The 22,596-nt window shown below is 38.3% G+C and overlaps 1 protein-coding gene across 1 annotated transcript in view; it reads right to left on the reverse strand.

The window, feature by feature from the left end:
* The window catches only part of TPST1 (tyrosylprotein sulfotransferase 1), a 115,439-nt gene that overhangs the window by 39,102 nt on the left and 53,741 nt on the right, over positions 1-22,596 (reverse strand). The window contains exon 3 of the mRNA XM_082671601.1: positions 18,394-18,592. Within this exon, the coding sequence (XP_082527727.1) occupies positions 18,394-18,592 (199 nt within the window). The remainder of the gene's footprint in view (positions 1-18,393; positions 18,593-22,596) is intronic.

Raw genomic sequence — 22,596 nt, forward strand, 5'->3', positions numbered from 1 at the left:
TAGTGTACGCATCGGGACCCAGGTGAAGGAGCAGTGACCCCGGGGGAGACTGAACCACACCTACGTGCTAGTGTTGGAGGGTCTCCTGCAGAGGCAGGGGGTGGCTGCGGCTCACCGTGGGGACACGGACACTGGCAGCAGAAGTTCTGGGAAGTACGCCTTGGCGTGAGCCCTCCCAGAGTCTGTCATTAGCCCCACCAAAGAGCCCAGGTAGGCTCCAGTGTTGGGTTGCCTCAGGCCAAACAACCAACAGGGAAGGAACCCAGCCCCACCCATCAGCAGTCAAGTGGATTAAAGTTTTACTGAGCTCTGCCCACCAGAGCAACAGTCAGCTCTACCCACCACCAGTACCTCCCATCAGGAAGTTTGCTTAAGCCTCTTAGATAGCCTGATCCACCAGAGGGCAGACAGCAGAAGCAAGAAGAACTACAATCCTGCAGCCTGTGAAACAAAACCACATTCACAGAAAGACAGACAAGATGAAAAGGCAGAAGGCTGTGTACCAGATGAAGGAACAAGATAAAACCCCAGTAAAACAACTAAACAAAGTGGAGACAGGCACTTTCCAGGAAAAGAATTCAGAATAATGATATCAAAAGCTTTACAGACAAGCAAAAGCTAAGAGAATTCAGCACCACCAAACCAGCTCTACAACAAATGCTAAAGGAACTTCTCTAACTGGGAAACACAAGAGAAGAAAAGGACCTACAAAAACTAACCTAAAACAATTAAGAAAATGGTCATAGGAACATACATATCGATAATTACCTTAAATGTGAAGGATTAAATGCTCCAACCAAAAGACACAAGCTATCTGAATGGATACAAAAACAAGACCCATACATATGCTGTCTACAAGAGACCCACTTCAGGCCTAGGTACACATACAGACTGAAACTGAGGGGATGGAAAAAGATATTCCATGCAAATGGAAATCAAAAGAAAGCTGGAGTAGCAATACTCATATCAGATAAAATAGACTTTAAAATAAAGAATGTTACAAGAGACAAGGAAGGACACTACATAATGATCAAGGGATCAATCCAAAAAGAAGATATAACAATTATAAATATATATGCACCCAACATAGAGGCACCTCAATACATAAGGCAACTGCTAACAGCTATAAAAGAGGAAATAGAGAGTAACACAATAATAGTGGGGGACTTTAACACCTCACTTACACCAAGGGACAGATCATCCAGACAGAAAATGAATAAGGAAACAGAAGCTTTAAATGACACAATAGACCAGATAGATTTAATTGATATTTATAGGACATTCCATCCAAAAACAGCAGATTACACTTTCTTGTCAAGTGTGCATGGAACATTCTCCAGGATAGATCACATCTTGGGTCACAAATCAAGCCTCAGTAAATTTAAGAAAATTGAAATCATATCAAACATCTTTTCTGACAACGCTATGAGATTAGAAATGAATTACAGGGAAAAAAACATAAAAAACACAAACACATGGAGGCTAAACACTACATTACTAAATAACCAAGAGATCACTGAAGAAACCAAAGAGGAAATGAAAAAATACCTACAGAAAAATGACAATGAAAACACGACGATCCAAAACCTATGGGATGCAGCCAATGCAGTTCTAAGAGGGAAGTTATAGCTATACAAGCCTACCTCAAGAAACAAGAAAAATCTCAAATAAACAATCTAACCTTACACCTAAAGGAACTAGAGAAAGAAGAACAAACAAAACGCAAAGTGAGCAGAAGGAAAGAAATCATAAAGATCAGAGCAGAAATAAATGAAATAAAAACAAAGAAAACAATAGCAAAGACCAATAAAACTAAAAGCTTGTTCTTTGAGAAGATAAACAAAACTGATAAACCATTAGCCAGACTCATCAAGAAAAAGAGGGAGAGGACTCAAATCAACAAAATTAGAAATGAAATTGGAGAAGTTACAACAGACACCGCAGAAATACAAAGCATCCTAATAGACTAGTACAAGCAACTCTACGTCAGCAAAAGGGATAACCTGGAAGAAACGGACAAATTCTTGGAAAGGTATAACCTTCCAAGATTGAACCAGAAAGAAACAGAAAATATGAACAGACCAAACACAAGTAATGAAATTGAAACTGTGATTTAAAATCTTCCAACAAATAAAAGTCCAGGACCAGATGGCTTCACAGGTGAATTCTATCAAACATTTAGAGAAGAGCTAACACCCATCCTTCTCAAACTCTTCCAAAATATTGCAGAGGAAGGAACACTCGCAAACTCATTCTATGAGGCCACCATCACCCTGAGACCAAAACCAGAAAAAGATACTACAAAAAAAGAAAATTATAGACCAATATCACTGAAGAATATAGATGTAAAAATCCTCAACAAAATACTAGCCAACAGAATCCAACAACACATTAAAAGGATCATACACCACGATCAAGTGGGATTTAAACCAGGGATGCAAGGATTCTTCAATATATGCCAATCAATCAATGTGATACACCATATTAACAAACTGAAGAATAAAAACCATTTGATCAACTCAAAAGATGCAGAAAAAGCTTTTGACAAAATTCAACACCCATTTATGATAAAACCTCTCCAGAAAGTGGGCATAGAGGGAACCTACCTCAACATAGTAAAGGCCATATACAACAAACCCACAGCAAACATCATTCTCAATGGTGAAAAACTAAAAGCATTTCCTCTGAGATCAGGAACAAGACAAGGATGTCCACTCCCACCACTATTATTCAACATAGTTTTGGAAGTCCTAGCCAAGGCAATCAGAGAGGAAACAGAAATAAAAGGAATACAAATTGGAAAAGAAGAAGTAAAACTGTCACTGTGTGCAGATGACACAATACTATACAAAGAGAATCCTAAAAATGCCACCAGAAAACTACTAGAGCTAATCAATGAATTTGGTAAAGTTGCAGGATACAGAATTAATACACAGAAATGTCTTGCATTCCTATACACTAATGATGAAAAATCTGAAAGAGAAATTAAGGAAACACTCCCATTTACCACTGCAACAAAAAGAATAAAATACCTAGGAATAAACCTACCTAGGGAGACAATAAACCTGTATGCAGAAAACTACACTGATGAAAGAAATTAAAGATGATACCAACAGATGGAGAGATATACCATGTTCTTGGATTGGAAGAATCAATATTGTGAAAATGACTATACTACCCAAAGCAATCTACAGATTCAATGCAATCCTATCAAATTACCAATGGCATTTTTTATGGAACTAGAACAAAAACTCATAAAATTTGTATGGAGACACAAAAGACCCCAAATAGCCAAAGCAGTCTTGAGGGAAAAAAACGGAGCTGGAGGAATCAGACTCCCTGACTTCATACTATACTATAAACTGACAGTAATCAAGACAATCTGGTACTGGCACAAAACCAGAAACATAGATCAATGGAACAGGATAGAAAGCCCAGAGATAAACCCACCTATGGTCAACTAATCTATGACAAAGGAGGCAAGGATATACAATGGAGAAAAGACAGTCTCTTCAGTAAGTGGTGCTGGGAAAACTGGACAGCTACATGTAAAAGAATGAAATTAGAACACTCCCTAACACCATACACAAAAATAAACTCAAAATGGATTAGAGGCCTAAATGTAAGACCGGACACTATAAAACTCTTAGAGGAAAACATAGGAAGAACACTCTTTGACATAAGTCACAGCAAAATCTCTTCTGATCCACCTCTTAGAGTAATGGAAATAAACACAAAAATAAACAAATGGGACCTAATGAAACGTAAAAGCTTTTGCACAGCAAAGGAAACCATAAACAAGACGAAAAGACAACCCTCAGAGTTGGAGAAAATATTTGCAAAAGAACCAACCTCCAAAATATATAAACAGCTCATGCAGCTCAATAGTAAAGAAAGAAACAGCCCAATCCAAAAATGGGCAGAAAACCTAAATAGACATTTCTCCAAAGAAGACATACAGATGGCCAAAGCACATGAAAAGCTGCTCAACATCACTAAGTATTAGAGAAATGCAAATCAAAACTACAATGAGGTATCACCTCACACCAGTTATAATGGGCATCATCAGAAAATCTACAAACAACAAATGCTGGAGAGGGTGTGGAGCAAAGGGAACCCTCTTGCACTGTTGGTGGGAATGTAAATTGATACAGCCACTATGGAGAACAGTATGGAGGTTCCTTAAAAATAGAATTACCATATGATCCAGCAATCCCACTACTGGGCCTATACCCAGAGAAAACCATAATTCAAAAAGACACATGCACCCCAATGTTCATTGCAGCACTATTTACAATAGCCAGGTCATGGAAGCAACCTAAGTGCCCATCGACATGAATGGATAAAGAAGTTGTGGTACAAATATACAATGGAATATTACTCAGCCATAAAAAGGAACGAAATTGGGTCATTTGTTGAGACGTGGATGGATCTAGAGACTGTCATACAGAGTGAAGTAAGTCAGAAAGAGAAGAACATATATCGTATATTAACGCATGTATGTAGAAACTAGAAAAATGGTACAGATGAACCGGTTTGCAGGGCAGAAGTTGAGACACAGATGTAGAGAACAAATGTATGGACACCAACGGGGGAAAGCCGTGGGGGGGTGGGGATGGTGGTGTGACGAATTGGGCGATTGGTATTGACATGTATACACTGATGTGTAGAAAATTGATGACTAATAAGAACCTGCTGTATAAAAAAATAAATAAAATTTAAAAAAAGATATGAATTCTATTTCCAGGAATAGCAACTTGTATCAGCACACATAAGTTTGCATATTATTTCAAGGGACTCAAAGACACCAGAAAGTACACGCAGGTTAAGAACTACCACTCCGTCATTTTCTATTTAGTACCGCAAAAGAGAATTCTGCAGCCAGCATAATTTTTGTTCCTTTGTAAGTAACCTATTTTCTTATGCCTCGATATATACAGGAGAAGCTCAATTACAGTAATGTAGTCAAAAGAGGGAATTTTTCCTGGAAGTGACCTAGGATGTCTCCCATAGCTGTGGCAAGGGCAGAGTTGGAGATGATTTTCATAGACAACTAGAACAGGACTTCAAATAATGGATGCCCTGAATGTCCGTATCACTTACAGCCACTGAATCAATATTTCTGAAAACCAAGCCCAAAGTGTGAGCCTGCATATGCTTGAATAACAATGCTAATTGAATTCACAGCCATGTAAGGTATCATATTAATGTTAAGGCAGTAAAACCACTATGATTATTAAGAGACCTTGTGGATAAGTCCACAGGGAGCTATTGCCTTTGGGTAGCACACCACCTCTGTGGGTCAGCTGCCAACGGAATGGTGGTGGACCTGGAGCCACTGTCGGTCAGGAGGGCCAGCACTCAGGTGGAAGAGCTGGATGTGGAATGGAAAAGAGCAAGGACAAGCACGACAACACCAGCCTCCTCTGTGTCTATCACTGCATCTGCCTGCAAAACCTCCAGGAAGAAATGGCCATCGCTTTACTTCCACCTCTCAATCTCACACAATTTCTTCTATGGACAAGCTCTCGCCTAGAACCATACAAAGAAGAGAATTCTGGGAGGGGCAGTTCCCAGCCTTAACCAAGTTGACAACAGAACAATACAACATATCTACTAGTCGACCAACTTTCCCAGTTTGCCCAAGACTATCCCGGTTCTAGCACTGCAAGTCTTGTACCCCAGGAAACCCCTCAGTCCTGGGCAAACCAAGATAGTTGGTCATCCTACCTTCCTTGCCAATAGAGGCAGTCTTTTCTCTCTGAAAAAGTTGGCATCCTCTTGCCGAAAGAACCTTTCATGATCTCTCTTGAGGTAGTCACCTAGCAGGAGAACAATGACCAACCCACCACCTCTTATTGCTTCTAAACTTAGAACTAGACTTAAATCTCAGCAGGCCCCAAAGAGATGAACACTAAGTCTGACCCTAGAAGAGGTTTTGTACACACCACAAGAATTTCAAGATTTTGTCTTTTTGTATCTGCAAAACCTAAGTAAAGTGTAGTAGAAATCCTAAGACCAGAGCAGAAGAAATGTAATGTTGGATTAATCCAAATTTATTGATATGGATACAGAGATTTTGGATGCAATGTGTTAAGCTTGAGTACCTGGGAATAACTAACAATTTCTTGTCTTGTTCCTGATCTTAGTGGAAATGCTTTCAGTTTTTCACCATTGAGGATGATGCTGGCTGTGGGTTTGTCATATATGTCCTTTATTATGTTGAGGAAAGTTCCCTCTATGTCTACTTTCTGGAGGGTTTTTATCATAAATTGGTGTTGAATTTTGTTAAAAGCTTTCTCTGCATCTATTGAGATGATCACATTGTTTTTCTCCTTCAATTTGGTAATATGGTGTATCACATGGCTTGATCTGCATATATTGAAGAATCCTTGCATTCCTGGGATAAACCCCACTTGATCAGGGTGTATGATCCTTTTAATGTGCTGTTGGATTCTGTTTGCTAGTATTTTGTTGAGGATTTTTGCATCTGTGTTCATCAGTGATACTGGCCTGTAGTTTTCTTTCTTTGTGACATTTTTGTCTGGTTTTGGTATCAGGGTGTTGGTGGCCTCGTAGAATGAGTTTGGGAGTGTTCCTCCCTCTGCTATATTTTGGAAGAGTTTGAGAAGGATAGGTGTTAGCTCTTCTCTAAAGTTTTGATAGAATTTGCCTGTGAAGCCATCTGGTCCTGGGCTTTTGTTTGTTGTAAGATTTTTAATCACAGTTTCAATTTCAGTGCTTGTGATTGGTCTGTTCATATTTTCTATTTCTTCCTGGTTCAGTCTCGGAAGGTTGTGCATTTCTAAGAATTTGTCCATTTCTTCCAGGTTGTCCATTTTATTGGCATATAGTTGCCTGTAGTAATCTCTCATGATCCTTTGTATTTCTGCAGTGTCAGTTGTTACTTTTTCATTTCTAATTCTATTGATTTGAGTCTTTTCCCTTTTGTTTTTTGATGAGTCTGGCTAATGGTTTATTAATTTTGTTTATCTTCTCAAAGATAAACAGCTTTTAGTTTTACTGATTATTTCCTATTGTTTAGTTTTACTGATTATTTCCTATTGTTTCCTTCATTTCATTTATTTCTGATCTGATCTTTATGATTTCTCTCCTTCTGCTAACTTTGGGGGGGTTTGTCCTTCTTTCTCTAATTGCTTTAGGTGTAAGGTTAGATTGTTTATTTGAGATGTTTCTTGTTTCTTAAGGTAGGATTGTATTGCTATAAACTTCCCTCTTAGAACTGCTTTTGCTGCATCCCATAGGCTTTGGGTCATCGTGTTTTCATTGTCATTTGCTTCTAGGTATTTTTTAATTTCCTCTTTGATTTCTTCAGTGATCTCCTCGTTATTAAGCAGTGTATTGTTTAGCCTCCATGTGTTTGTATTTTTACAGATTTTTTCCTGGAATTGATATCTAGTCTCATAGCGTTGTGGTCGGAAAAGATACCTGATATGATGTCAATTTTCTTAAATTTACCAAGGCTTGATTTGTGACCCAAGATATGATCCTGGAGAATGTTCCATGAGCACTTGAGAAAAATGTGTATTCTGTTGTTTTTGGATGGAATGTCCTATAAATATCAATTAAGTCCATCTTGTTTAATATATCATTTAAAGCTTGTTTCCTTATTTATTTTCATTTTGGATGATCTGTCCATTGGTGAAAGTGGGGGGTGTTAAAGTCCCCTACTATGAATGTGTTACTGTCGATTTCCCCTTTTATGGCTGTTAGTATTTGCCTTATGTATTGAGGTGCTCCTATGTTGGGTGCACAAATATTTACAATTGTTATATCTTCTTCTTGGATTGATCCCTTGATCATTATGTAGTGTCCTTCTTTGTCTCTTGTAATAGTCTTTGTTTTAAAGTCTATTTTGTCTGATATGAGAATTGCTACTCCAGCTTTCTTTTGATTTCCATTTGCATGGAATATCTTTTTCCATCCCCTCACTTTCAGTCTGTATGTGTCCCAAGGTCTGAAGTGGGTCTCTTGTAGACAGCATATATAAGGGTCTTGTTTTTGTATCCATTCAGCCAGTCTATGTCTTTTGGTTGGAGCATTTAATCCATTTACATATAAGGTAATTATCGATATGTATGTTCCTATTACCATTTTATTAATTGTTTTGGGTTTTTTATTGTAAGTTTTTCCTTCTCTTGTGTTTCCTGCCTAGAGAAGTTCCTTTAGCATTTGTTGTAAAGCTGGTTTGGTGGTGCTGAGTTCTCTTAGCTTTTGCTTGTCTGTAAGGTTTTAATTTCTCTGTCAAATCTAAGTGAGATCCTTGCTGGGTAGAGTAATTTTGGTTGATCCCTGAAAGTATAGTCTTAGGAAATGGGATTTTAAATACACAATGAAGGGGGGATTCCCTGGTGGCGCAGTAGTTGAGAATCTACCTGCCAATGCAGGGGACTCGGTTTCGATCCCTGGTCTGGGAAGATCCCACATCCTGTGGAGCAACTAAGCCCCTGTGCCACAACTACTGAGCCTGCGTGCCGCAACTATTGAAGCCCATGCACCTAGAGCCTGTGCTCCGCAACAAGAGACGCCATCGCAGTGAGAGGCCTGCGCACTGCAGCAAGGAGTGGCCCCTGCTCACCGCAGCTAGAGAGGGCCCATGTGCAGTGGCGAAGATCCAAGGCAGCCAAAAATAAAATAAATTAAAAGAAATAAATGAAATACACAATGGAGGAAGGAAAGACATTTCTTAGAACCCAAGAGATCCGCTATTACACTTGTTTACAATGGAAAGTTAATGGAAAATTACAGGAAACAATATAGGCATGACCATTATTGGCACACATGCTTTTAGAATGAAGGTTTGGGTCACCATACAACCAACATGGTTAATGAGGGCAAATGGAATATGAAATAGCTAGAGAAAGAAAGAAATTACAAATACCATCCATGATCACGTGGCAGGTGCAGAAATGAGGACTGCAATAGTGTTATATTCTTCCTGCTTTGTTATGAATATACCTGAATAGATTAACTATTTCTTTTTTTTCCCCTCCCTTTACCATTCCCATACGCTCTAATATAAGGTGTGTTACTTAGGGCTGACTCTATATCTCAGTATTTAGGTTTCAGGATATCAAAGACGGAATGTGACTCAGCTAGGGGAGTAAATAAATATCACCCAGAAATGAATAAAGTGCAATGTGTAACACAGAGTCCTCTCTTTTGGGGAGATGGTTAGTATGCTTCTAGTTTTGTAAGGGATCATCGCATCATGTAAGGTGGAAGTACAATGTCATTATCTTTTTTTTTTTTTTTTTTTTCGGTACGCAGGCCTCTCACTGTTGTGGCCTCTCCCGTTGCGGAACACAGGCTCCGGACACGCAGGCTCAGAGGCCATGGCTCACAGGCCCAACCACTCCGCGGCATGTGGGATCTTCCCGGACCGGGGCACGAACCCGTGTCCCCTGCATCGGCAGGCGGACTCTCAACCACTGCGCCACCAGGGAAGCCTAATGTCATTATCTTTATTTGGAAGTTAAATAGGGTTAAAATGGGAACATATGTATGTCAGGCTGGCAAAGAGATGAACTGTGCTGGACTGTCCGTGGTCAACTGGTACCACCAACTACTTTTGTCTAAGGCAGAAAATTAAGTCTCCCATAATTCTCTTCCCTGTGTGGTTCTGAGTAAAAGGCTGCCAATAAGAGAAAATATGATTTTCTCTTTTATGGAAGGGATTTATAAAATGGAAATGAAGCAGAAGCCATTATTCTCAAGACACGCAGTGCTTCCACAGACCTCTCCTAAAGCTCCCACTTCATCCCCATGGCATGCCTCACAGGTCCTTCCTTAGGCTCCCTTACTGAGGTCCCACTCTGACAGCTAGATGCAGTTTTGAGGGCTTCTCTGCAAACTCTGGCTTTCCACCCACCTCAGGCTTAAATCATTAATGCCTATTTTCCTAATCTTTCTATGACAGATTTATCAGTTCATTCTCTATTCTTCTTTTATATAAAATGTCCAGTGTACGATAAAAATTTTCCAGACCCTCAGTTCTCCAGTTCTCCCACATTTGTGTAAGCCATAATTAACATATTAAACCCCTCACTCCTATAATACTTACAGTAGTTCTCTTTCCCCAACTGAATGCAGACTGATACAGTAATAAAGTACTGCCGTAGCCACTGGAGCTCACTTCTGGGTGATGGAGCATTTCTCACATAAGGTAGAATACCTATGAACTGGGCCATAACTTCAAATATTGTCTACAAGAGCTTCATATCAGGATACAGTATTTTTGGTTGAAGAAATATTCTTGTTCCTATGTCTAAGATTTATTTTGCTAATAAAAATCATTTTATTAAACACCTACTAATTCTCAAGTATTAAGTTTGGTGCTCAGGATACAAAATGCATATGTGGTCCTTGCCTTTGAAAAGTCCTTAGTATAAAAGAAGCAACATATAATATAAACAATCATAATATAGTGTGATAACTGCAAGAGTAAAGGCAGGCACGAAGTATAGTAGAAGGATCTGTGGCACAGAAGAGGTGTCATTTGAGCTGAGTCTTAAAGGACAAAGTTGTAAAATGAAGAAGAGAAGCAAGATGATCAAGGCAGGAAGAAGAGTAAGTGCAAAGGTACAGAGGTATACAAATGTGCCAAAAGAATGAAAGGCAGGTAGTGGGGTGTGATTAGAAGGATAAAACGAGATAAGGTTGAAAAGGAAGGTTGAAAGCAGAAGACAAAGAATCTTAATGCTATTCTGAGTTCCATTATGGTTACGAAGCAGGAGGTCTCAAAAGACCACCGCTCTCATCAAAACAATCAGAAAACACCAGATAAACTAAACTTCATACTATTCTTTAGAGCCATCAAAAAGCAGTGGATGCAAAGAAGTCTAAATGAACCCAATTCCAGAGAAGGATGAGTTCTTCAAAGGTGAGCAAAGAGCCCCTTTCTACCTTGAATCAACTGCCTAGTCTGCATATAGGTAGGCAGAAAAGCAGGCCTACCAGAGGTGAAAGATTTTGCTGATGAGACAAAAAGAAGCTGAACTTTTAGTGGCAGTGTGGACTGGTATGATGGATCCAAATCTAGAAGAGCCCCAGGTGTAAAAATAAATCTCTTGGTCTAACAATTGTACCCCAAGGGCCTTTTGTTAAGTAACAGTGGGAGCAGAGCTAGAAAGGAGAGATCGCCCAATCTTTTTTTAAAATAAATTTATTTATTTATTTATTTATTTTTGGTTGCATTGGGTCTTCATTGCTGTGCACGGGCTTTCTCTAGTTGTGGCGAGTGGGGGCTACTCTTCGTTGCGGTGCGCAGGCTTCTCATTGCAGTGGCTTCTCTTGTTGTGGAGCATGGGCTCTAGGGCATGCGGGCTTCAGTAGTGGTGGCGCACGGGCTTAGTTGCTCCGCGGCATGTGGGATCTTCCCGGACCAGGGCTTGAACCCGTGTCCCCTGCATTGGCAGGCGGATTCTTAACCACTGCACCACCAGGGAAGTCCGAGATCGCCCAGTCTTGTGTGGTCCTTAGCTTCCAGGGCCCTGCTGCAGTTACCATCCAGAGGTGAAATAAATTAATTTAAGCTTCAACCCAACTCCCTGCCAGCTGTTATTTTTAAAAAGTCAAAGAAATCAACCTTTTTTCTACAGCACACAGGAAACTGTGGGTTGGGCTAAAGGTCAAATCTCCATAATCTCATTTAAATCCAGAAGTAAACTAAATAAAACTGTTGCTCAGCCACAGCTCGGCCTGACACACTGAAATTTGAATGATCAGCCAATTACCCTAGCTGCCTGACAGAAAAAAGAATATGCCCTCTCTGGGAAAAATAAATCAAAAATATTATCTAGGTTACTCTCTACTCTTCTTTTATACAAAAGGTGCAGTATGAAATCAAAACTTCTAAGACATGTGAAGAAGCAAATAAGTATAACTCATAATTAAGAAAAAAGGCCAAAAGAGAGACCCATGTATAAGTACTTTAAAATAATTATTATAAATATGTTAAAAGAATTTAGGGACTTCCCTGGTGGCACAGTGGTTAAGAATCTACCTGCTAATGCAGGGGACACAGGTTCGATCCCTGGTCCGGGAAGATCCCACATGCCACAGAGCAAGTAAACCCATGCGCCACAACTACTGAGCCTGCGCTCTAGGGCCCATGAGCCACAACAAGAGAAGCCACCGCAACGAGAAGTCCTTGCACCGCAACGAAGAGTAGCCCCCGCTTGTCAAAACTAGAGAAAGCCCACGCACAGCAATGAAGACCCAACACAGCCAAAAATAAATAAATGAATAAATAAATAAGAATTTAGAGCAAAAGATGAACAGAATGGGTGGAGAGATGGAGGATTCCAGCAGAGAAACAGAAATTCTAAAACTGAAAAATAAACTATCTGAAATGAAGTTACTGGATGGGATTAATGGCAGACCAGACACAGAAGAAGAAAGGAGCAATGAATTCAAAGATAGGTTAATTAAAAACAAATCAAACCTGAGGCCCAGACTAGAGATGGCAAAAGAGACGATCAGTGAATTTGGCACATTTTAGTCAAACTGCCAAAAACTGGAGATAAGAGGAAAGTCTTATTAGCAGCTCCCCCCAAAACAAACCCAAAAAACTATTACATTCATAAGAATTTTAGCTGACTTCCCATAAAAACAATGAAAGCCAATAAAATAACATATTCTGAGTGCTGAAAGTAAAACAAACAAACGAAACCCAAAAACCTGTCAACCTAGAACTCTATACTCAGCAAAATATTCTCATATAACGGAGAAATAATGACATTTTCAGATAAACAAAAGCTGAGAGAATTAGTAGCCAGCATACCCTTACTATAAGAAATCCTAAAAGAATTTCATCAGGGTAAAAAGAAATGATTCCAGATGAAAATCTGAGTCTTCAGAAAAGATGAAAAAGACCATTTGTGGCCCACAGAAAAGTTTGCAGCTCTTGTCAGAGAGCAACTACCATAAACAAACAAATAAAAAAAGAGGTATAGCTAACAAGGGGAGCTAAGAGCCAACAGTGGAGATAAAATGAAATACTTAAACAAACTAGACTGATGCAAAAGAAGGCAGGAAAAAAGAAAGAAAGGGACAAAGACAGACATCTAAATAGAAAACAAACAGCAAGGTGGTAGATTTAAACCCAAACAGGTGAGTAATAACGTTACATGTAAGTAGATTAACTAGTCCATTTAAAGTCAGAGATTATGAGTTTAACAAACAAGACCAGCTATATCCACTTATCAGCAACATACTTTAAATATAAAGACACAGATTAAGAATAACAGGATGGAAAAAATATACCATGTACACTGTATGCATAAAAACAACGAAGTGGCTATGTTTACGTCAGACAAACTAGACTTCCAGAGAGAAACATCAGAGATGATGAGAGACACTTCATAATGATGAGTTAATTCCTCAAGAATATATAAAAGGGTTTGCTCCTAATAATACTGATTCAAAACACATGAAGCAAAATTAACAGAAATAAAAAATAATCTTTTTCCAAAATTGATAAAATTAGACACCCCCTACCAATAAGAATTAGAAGATTTGAGCAACACTGTGAAACAACATGACTTAATTGATATTTATAGAATTCTGCAACAGCTGCAGAATACACATCCTATCGAGTGACATGTGAGAACATATGCTGGCCATAAGGCAATTTTCAATATATTTCAAAGGACTGAAACCACACTGAGTAGTTCTCTAATCGTAAAGGAATTAACCTAGAAACAAACAATAAAAAGATCACCAGAAAATCTCCAAAGACCTGAAAAGTACATGCCATTCTAAGAAGTCTGGGCTCTATCCTATAGTACTAGTGGAGCTATTCAAGGTTTACGCAAGGGAATGATACATTCAGATATAATACATTCAGATTTGAACTTTTAAAAAATAACTTTCATTGAATACTTTAAAAATGTAGCAGAAGAATGACTGAACACACTCACATAACACAAAGGGGAATAAACCATAATTCATGTAAAAAATGAGGAGAAACTGAATTAAGGTACCTGACATAGGATTGAATCAAGATATTTTCAAATGCAGAACCAAGGGGACTTGGTGACCAATTAATTACACGTGATCTGCAAAGCTAGTTAATCCTAACTAACTTTGATGACTAGACAAATAGGAATGCTACGTATGGAGACAGGAAAAACAGGGAGAAGCAGTTTCTGATGGGTACAGGAACTAGAAAACACAGGTGTGCATTACAGGCTCTCCCTTTAATGCAAGAACATCAATTCTAACTGCTGCAGCTTCTTACTGTTTGGCTCAGGGATATAACCCAACTCCCCCTCCCAGCTCACTTAATTAATATTCAAGTTCCTTCTTGTTTGCTCTGTGGGTTCTGCACACTGATACGTGCTTTTCCATTTGACTATTTGCTCTTCTTTAGTACTGTCTAGTCTGGTTTTCAACTGGATATTCCATTCACACTTGGATCTGCTTTTCAGCTCACTCTCCAGGTTTAGTAACCAGGTCTTTGAACTGTTTTTTGGCTTGACCCACGTGTCCTGAGGACTCTGCTCCTCATACCTGCTCACTGGCTCATAGACAACGCAAATATAGATAAACACAGCCTCATCCCACCCCTATTCTAGATTCTTGCTCAGTTTAGTGAACAATCCATCTAGCTTCTGCCTATCGAGGAACAACTTTGGACAATAAGTTCATTTGACATTGAGTTTGAGGTCTTTGTGAATATCCAAGTGGAGAGACACAGAAAGCAGGTGGAAAAAAATGAGCCTAGGGCTCAGGAAAGAGACCCAGTAGGAGATAAAGATTTATGATCATCAGCAAATAGGTTGTAATCAAAATCACATGAGTGGATGAGCGTAAGGAGACTATAGAACAGAAGTCCTTAATCTGACAGGCTTTAGGGGCATCTATGAATCCACTGAAATTGTGGGTAAAATTCTGTGTATGTATGTGTCTGCACTTCTCAGATAGGGATCCATAAATTTCATCAGATTCTCAAATGTCTTTAACTCTAAAATTATTAAAAACCTATGCGGGAGGGAGATGGCTAGAATGTAACCTAGAGGGCACTCCTTACTAAAATGTGCTACAATTGTGGGATTAGAGACCATGGTGGGAAAGGTATGGAATATGTTAGCATTTCATTTCCAATTTACCATCTGAGTCACAGCAACCATGAAGCACATGATTTTCTATTCAAGATTGGGCAACACGTCCCCAAAATACACTGACTCAGACACCAGTACTTCTAGATTACCCAAAATTGTATGAAAACTAGAATTTTTAGGCCTAGAGCTTTGGATTCTATATTCCCAGTCAAAACGTGAATTTCTTCCCCACTCCCATCCCATAAATAAAGGGCACAATCTCCGCAGCCACCTTCTTTCTCTGGAGTCCATCTCATGTCACAGCTGACAATCGAAGATCACTTTTTAAGCATTACTTTATGAAACTTCATGATCATCAATGCTGGATATATTAGCATCTGAGTTTTTACAGGCAAAAAGCTCTGAAAATATATAATCCAACCCCACAAAACAAGGATGTCAGCTTGTATGCATTATCACAAAGTGCTCAAAAATGCAATTATAGTTCACACTTTACCTTTTTTTCCTCAAAATTATTTGTCACTTTAGAGGTAGACAAAGATGGTGGGAAGGTTTTTTCCAGGGTGCATTTTGAAACTCTTTCAAAAGCCACAAATGTGTATGAAACAAATTCTCTAGTCACAAGGATTCAAACCACAGCATTCTTCCCTACTTAACCACTCAAGCAAGCCAAGAATAATCTAGCTGGTCAACTCACATGTAGGAAAACTATAATGTCTACTACTTGGGGAACCTCTAAATATCACTTACACATGTACCTTGGTTTATAAAAACCATTTCAGTATTGTACAAAGGAGAAAGCTATGAATTACCAATTACCAAGAGATTAAAAGGACTATGATAATGCACTGTATACTTCGCCTTTAGCAGAATGTAATTCACAAAACTTTAACACATATAAAACTTTTTTCAAACTTAAATGTTTTGTAAAAGAATATATACATATAGGTAATAACTGGAAAATGTTCAATTATATTAATCAATGAAACCTATTAAAATTAGCAAATATCTAAAATAAAATTACCTATATTATGCTGGTAGTTCAAAAGAATAAAAAAAAATTATCAACATATATCATGCACCTTAAAAAAATTTCAGATATTTTGACGTGGTTTAATTCCACTTTCATTAGTCTAGCCCTAAAAAAAACCCCACTAAAATGTAGTATGTGCAAAGATGTTCACTGTAGCACTATCTGTCAAACAGAAAATTGTAAACAGCAAAAGAAAAATGGTAAAATAAATTATAGAACATATACTAGGGAAACATTTTATTTGTTTGTTCATTCATTCATTCACTTACTACTGTGTTTCATAAAGGATTTAAGGTGGCTCATAAAATGATTTATTTATACAACCATGAAAAATTATGTTTAAAAATCATGTACACAATGAGAAAATGCTCATGAATATTAAATGGAAAGGGCTGAATACAAGATTGTGTGTGTGCAAAAGTGAGATGTAAGACAAGTATTCTTACCTTTGTTTAACAACATGCAAAGAAGAAAGAGAAATCCATCAAAATGCTAAAAATGGTATTTGTCGGGGTGGTAACATTATAGGTGAATTTTATTCTCTTATCTTTTTAATTTTATAAGTTTTATAAACTAAGTTTATATATATATATATATATTTTTTTTTTTTTACGGTATGCGGGCCTCTCACTGTTGTGGTCTCTCCCGTTGCGGAGCACAGGCTCCGGACGCGCAGGTTCAGCGGCCACAGCTCACGGGCCCAGCCGCTCCGCGGCATGTGGGATCTTCCCGGACTGGGGCATGAACCCATGTCCCCTGCGTCGGCAGGCGGACTCTCAACCACTGTGCCACCAGGGAAGCCCCTAAGTTTATAGTTTTATAATAATGCTTGTATGTATGAAAAATATAAAAAGGATAAAGATTATTTTAAAAATAAAAAAAAATCTGCCTCCATATATGATGGTTTATAAGAAAATAGCTCTTCGTATATAGCCACTAATGACTTGAAAAAAGAAAACAAAAGTAATATCTAAGTGTAAAAAATCCAGATGGAAATCAGCCTCATGAAATATAAGTTTGTTTTTCGATTAAAGGTATCAACAGAAGAACAGAATAAAGAGATGATATATTATAAGGTTGTGGGGAGGAGAGGAAACTGACATAAAAAAAAAATACCAGGGCTTCCCTGGTGGCACAGTGGTTGAGAGTCCGCCTGCCAATGCAGGGGACGCGGGTTCATGCCCCAGTCTGGGAAGATCCCACACACCACGGAGCGGCTGGGCCAGTGAGCCATGGCCGCTGAACCTGTGCGTCTGGAGCCTGTGCTCCGCAACGGGAGAGGCCACGACAGTGAGAGGCCCACGTACCGTAAAAAACAAAACAAAACAAAACAAAAAACATACCAGAGAAAGGCAAGGAATTTTAATCTTGAAATCCAACAGCCTAACAGTGAACTTACGTTAACACGGTTGTCTTATTTAAACTGTAGTTTCAAAAAATACCACATCTATAGACAGAAAGTAGAACTGTGGTTGCCAGGGGCTAGAGGAAGGGGGAATGGGTAATGATTATGTAGTTTCAGTTTGAAAAGATGAAAAAAGTTCTGGAGATGGATGGTGGTGACAGTTCTACAACAATACAAATATACTGGACTATACACTTATAAATTGTTAAAATGGTAAATTTTGTTATTTAAATTTTACAATAAAAAATACATTAAGGTATGATTTGAAATAGATTATACAGGTAAGGTATATATTCACATTTTTTGAGTTTTCAGCTTTTCTCAAATAGGATTATAAAGATGTGAGCATAACTTATAAAAGAAGTAGTTGTAACTACACTTTAATAGTAACTTTCTCTCAATCAGAGGGTTGTTTATTGTACCTATGTAATAATTCTTCTCATGTAGCCAATGTTTAGTTTTCAAGTATCAAGAAATCATGCCTCATCTAAACAAAGGTTTAAAAGTAAAGTAGCCATTAGATTCAAAGTAAAAAGAAACTAGAAGTAAGTGAGGTCACTAATAATTCTGGTGTTTATGCAAATTTATGATAATCAGCTATGAGAATAAATCTCCCCAACAGTAAGCACCATTCTTAGAAATTGGGAAAAAGAGATTAAAGAATTGTCCCTATAGTCCCTGGAAAGAGCCACAGTTATCCTTAAAATGCAGTGGAAGATTTCTGATGATAAAGCATTTTACAAATAGGATTTTTCTAATTTAAAATAATTTTCTGATCATAAAAAAGCAAGGAACAAAATAAGAAAAAACTTTTTAGGACCCAAATTCCATACCCAGTTTTCTCAATTCACTTTAAAAATCTCACTTACCCTTCTAGTGTTTTCAAGGATTTTGGGATCAGGTTTTCCATAGTTAGGTGGATTGGCATACGGGTCATATCCAAGTTTGGCAAGCATGGGTGCAATCACCGCCATGTCTTGTAAAACATCTGGAGGTATCTTCCCAACCCATTTTGATAGAGCTCCCACATTGACTGGCTTGATGACCTGGTCTGTAGATCTCTCCACTCTGAAAACAATATAATGTGAATAAACATGTATTTAGAATACTGAAAACAGTACTGGAAACATATTTTTTTTTTTTGCGGTACGGAGGCCTCTCACTGTTGTGGCCTCTCCCGTTGCGGAGCACAGGCTCCGGACGCGCAGGCTCAGCGGCCATGGCTCACGGGCCTAGCCGCTCCGCGGCGTGTGGGATCTTCCCGGACCGGGGCACGAACCCATGTCCCCTGCATCGGCAGGCGGACTCTCAACCACTGCGCCACCAGGGAAGCCCCTGGAAATTATTTTTGATGACTCTAAAAATTACAAGTCTTCAGATTATAAAAGCTATTGAAAAAGAGTGTATTTTTCAGGCTTGACATTGCTTACTAGACTTTTTTTTTTAATGTTCTCAATCTGACAGCAATTATTGGCAACCTCAGATTCCTAGAAATAGGAAAAACGGTCAGGTGAAAACATCTGCACAGAATGTACTGACATTTTAATTACAACATTCAGAAAAACATAACAAAGATAAGACTGCTTAGAAAAACAGCTCGTCAACTTACTTGAAATACATAAAAATAAAAACCACAAGTAAATAAGATGGCTTGATGAATGATGACTAGAGGAACATAAAGATGGACAGATTATGTGATAAAGCAAATACAGCAAAATGTTAATTGTAGCTAGTGGGTATAATTCTTTCAGTTCTTTATGTGTTTGAAATTTTTCATAATAAAATATTGGGGGGAAAATAGTCAACCATAATCCACTAAGACTGCAAAATATTCATTTGTCCTATTTTTCTGTTGATTTCCTAAAGAACCCTATTTTCTAAGGAAGAAAAAGGAGTGCTATTTATGACTTTTGATATTACAAAATAAATGTGTTCTACCTCTTGACCTAGAAATTTACTTTAAGCTTATAGTGACACTATATTTGACTAAATAACTCATAATCTTAGGGTAAAATATAATCTAAAATGACATCTAGATTGAAATTGGATCTGAACTAGCAGATTTTGGCCAAATGACATTCAAACAAAAGTACCTAAGAGAGTTTTATATCATAATACATTAGAAGTCATTCAAACACACTATTCTAATAAAAGGTTAAAAAGATCTTTTTCTTTAAGTTTTCGATCTCTCGCTGCAGATAACCATTATCTGATAAAGAATCCCTCAAAGGGGCTCCACTCCTTAAAAAATACACAAGAGAGGACTTCCCTGGTGGCGCAGTGGTTAAGAATCCGCCTGCCAATGCAGGGAACACGGGCTCGATCCCTGGTCTGGGAAGATCCCACATGCCGCGGAGCAACTAAGCCCACGCACCGCAACAACTGAGCCTGCGCTCTAGAGCCCATGTGCCACAACTAGAGAGGAGCCCACACACTGCAACGAAAGATCCCACGTGCCACAACTAAGACCTGACATAGCCAAGTAAATAAATAAAAAGAAAATAAAAATATCTAGTATATAACCAAACATACTTTATAAAAAAAAAATGAAATAACTAGAGAACATCCAAGCGCTGAACTGCATATTTACTGTGGGTGCACTAGGAACATTAGAGAATGGGAGTCACATCTGTAGAGATAAACATCTCAAGAAAAAAATGTTTTATAGTAAAAAAATAATTTCTGTTCATTCTATGTCAGGTACTTTGCATATGATATCTACTTTAATCCTTGAAACAACCTTAAGAGAAATATTATCAGTCCCTATTTTTCAACTGTGTTAACTGAGACCCATAAGTGATTTATCCAAAGTCACACAGTCTGGAAATAATGGAGTTAGAATTTGAACCTACTGAACCTGTCTGACTCCAAAGCATCTGTTTTATCCAGTTTCTCTTACTGCCGTCCTATTGACGTCAAATCACATCTTGATTTTTACATTCTACGCTTCCCTGAAAACTTTGGCCTCTTGTTCTATATTGCATAGACTAAGTGGTTTTGCCACAGTGATAACATACTACACATGTAATAGGTATATACAGCGCTGTGCCAGTAACACTTTACAACCTGATCTCTGAGAAGGGAAAGGTCATAATTTGTAGCATTTACTGATGACCAATGGTGTAAATACTCCCACCATGGATGATTTCAAGCTACCAACATGATGTCATTGACCACAGAGTTGAGAAGAGATGCACAAAAATGGGTTCACTGTAGCTGGCACAATCCAGCTCCAGCAGACCACTGGATATCTATAGGGTCATGATCTCTTGTCCCAAATTCTGAAATCCAAAAACTAAACATTTTCCTGTAACTCATGTGGCAGCAAAACATAACCTGAACTGATAGGAATCTATTTAAAGTCTTTATTCTTCTTGGCATAAATAATCATACTCTTTAATGCAGAAATACTGATGTCCTTGATTATAGCGTGTTGACCCAGAACAAACAGAGGATGTTATATAATATGTGTTATGTACATCATATGACCTTTCTAGAATCCAAAAATTTTGAATTCTGAAACATCTGTGTTAAGCACTGAAGTCACACATAGGGTCTCATATGTCGTGACTGGGAAGTTGGTAATGATAGAAGGGTTTTAATCACAGGACTGACAAGACTAGATTGTTCTTATCTGCATTCAATGTTGAAAACTATGGGAAGAGAAGATTGAAGGATGGGGTAACCGGGGTCAGAAAACCAGTAAAGACGTTCAACTATATATTGAAAGAATTGAGAAATGATTAAAGCTCCAACTACAGCAAATGACATAGAGATGGAAAGAAAAAACCTCCATTGATTTGGTTTTTTTTTTAATAATAATTTATTTTTGGCTACATTGGATTTTCGTGGGCTTTCTCTAGTAGTTGTGGTGAGCAGGGGCTACTCTTCATTGTGGTACGCGGGATTCTCATTGCAGTGGCTTCTCTTGTTGTGGAGCACGGGCTCTAGGCACGCAGGCTCAGTAGTTGTGGCACACGGGCTTAGTTGCTCCGCGGCATGTGGGATCTTCCTGGACCAGGGCTTGAACCCGTGTCCCCTGCATTGGCAGGTGGATTCTTAACCACTGTGCCACCAGGGAAGACCCCATAGATTTGTTTTTAATTGATCAGACTTAGTGGTCAATTAGATATGGGGAGGAGAGAAAGGAGTCTAGATGAATTCGTATTTGACTTGAAGGACTGAATGGACCGTGTTTTCATTCATTACAATAGCATGGAGGAAAAGCATAAGTATTGTTGCTTAGTTTTGTTTCAGATGTAGGGAACAAAGGAAAAGAGGTAAATTGATAGTAGTAAGGAAGTTACCAAAAGTCTAAAGGAAAATTAGAGTTGACTAAGAGACTGAAATGTAGTATGTGCTCAGTAAACAATAGCTAGTATTATTTTTGCATCCAGAATATAGCACTGGTTCAGAAGAAAAATGAAAGCCATTATTTATCATGATGATTGATTTAAAGATAAAGTTCAACCATCTCTTCTCTGAAAGAGAATTCTAAAATGAAAAGTCTTTTTTTTACGTAACCACTGAGTCACAAGATTCCCTAGTAGCAAATGCAGTTGCCATGGACTCCTTAGGGGGAAGAACTTGGGAAGGTATACTGCGTATCACTCAGGTGTTTCTCTTTAAGGCAGCAGTAATGGCATTTTATATTGATTGAGCATAAAATTCATATTAAATATTTTTTGAACACCCACTATGGGTCAGGTCAAGTGTTAGATACTAAGTATGCAAAGATGACATGACTAGGTCATGGCTTCCTCTCAAGAAGCTCAGAGTCCAATAAGAGAGATAAGCATACACATGATTAATATGCAGCATGATAAATGTGATGACAGAGGTTAGAAACCATATTATGGCAATGCAGATGACAGAACTAGGTCATTCCTCTCCTAGGGTCTGACATGAGTCAGCGTAAGTTTACCAAGTAGCTAAGGTAAAGATTAGTAATCTATGGGTCACAGGCCAAATCCAGTCCTACTGCCTGTTTTTGTCTGGCCTTCAAGCTAAGAATGGCTTTACATTTTTAAATGTTTTTTTTAAAAAATCAAAAGAATAATATTTTAAACACA

Source organism: Grampus griseus (assembly GCF_964374135.1).
Source record: "Grampus griseus genome assembly, chromosome: 14".
NCBI classification, from domain to species: Eukaryota; Metazoa; Chordata; class Mammalia; order Artiodactyla; family Delphinidae; genus Grampus; species Grampus griseus.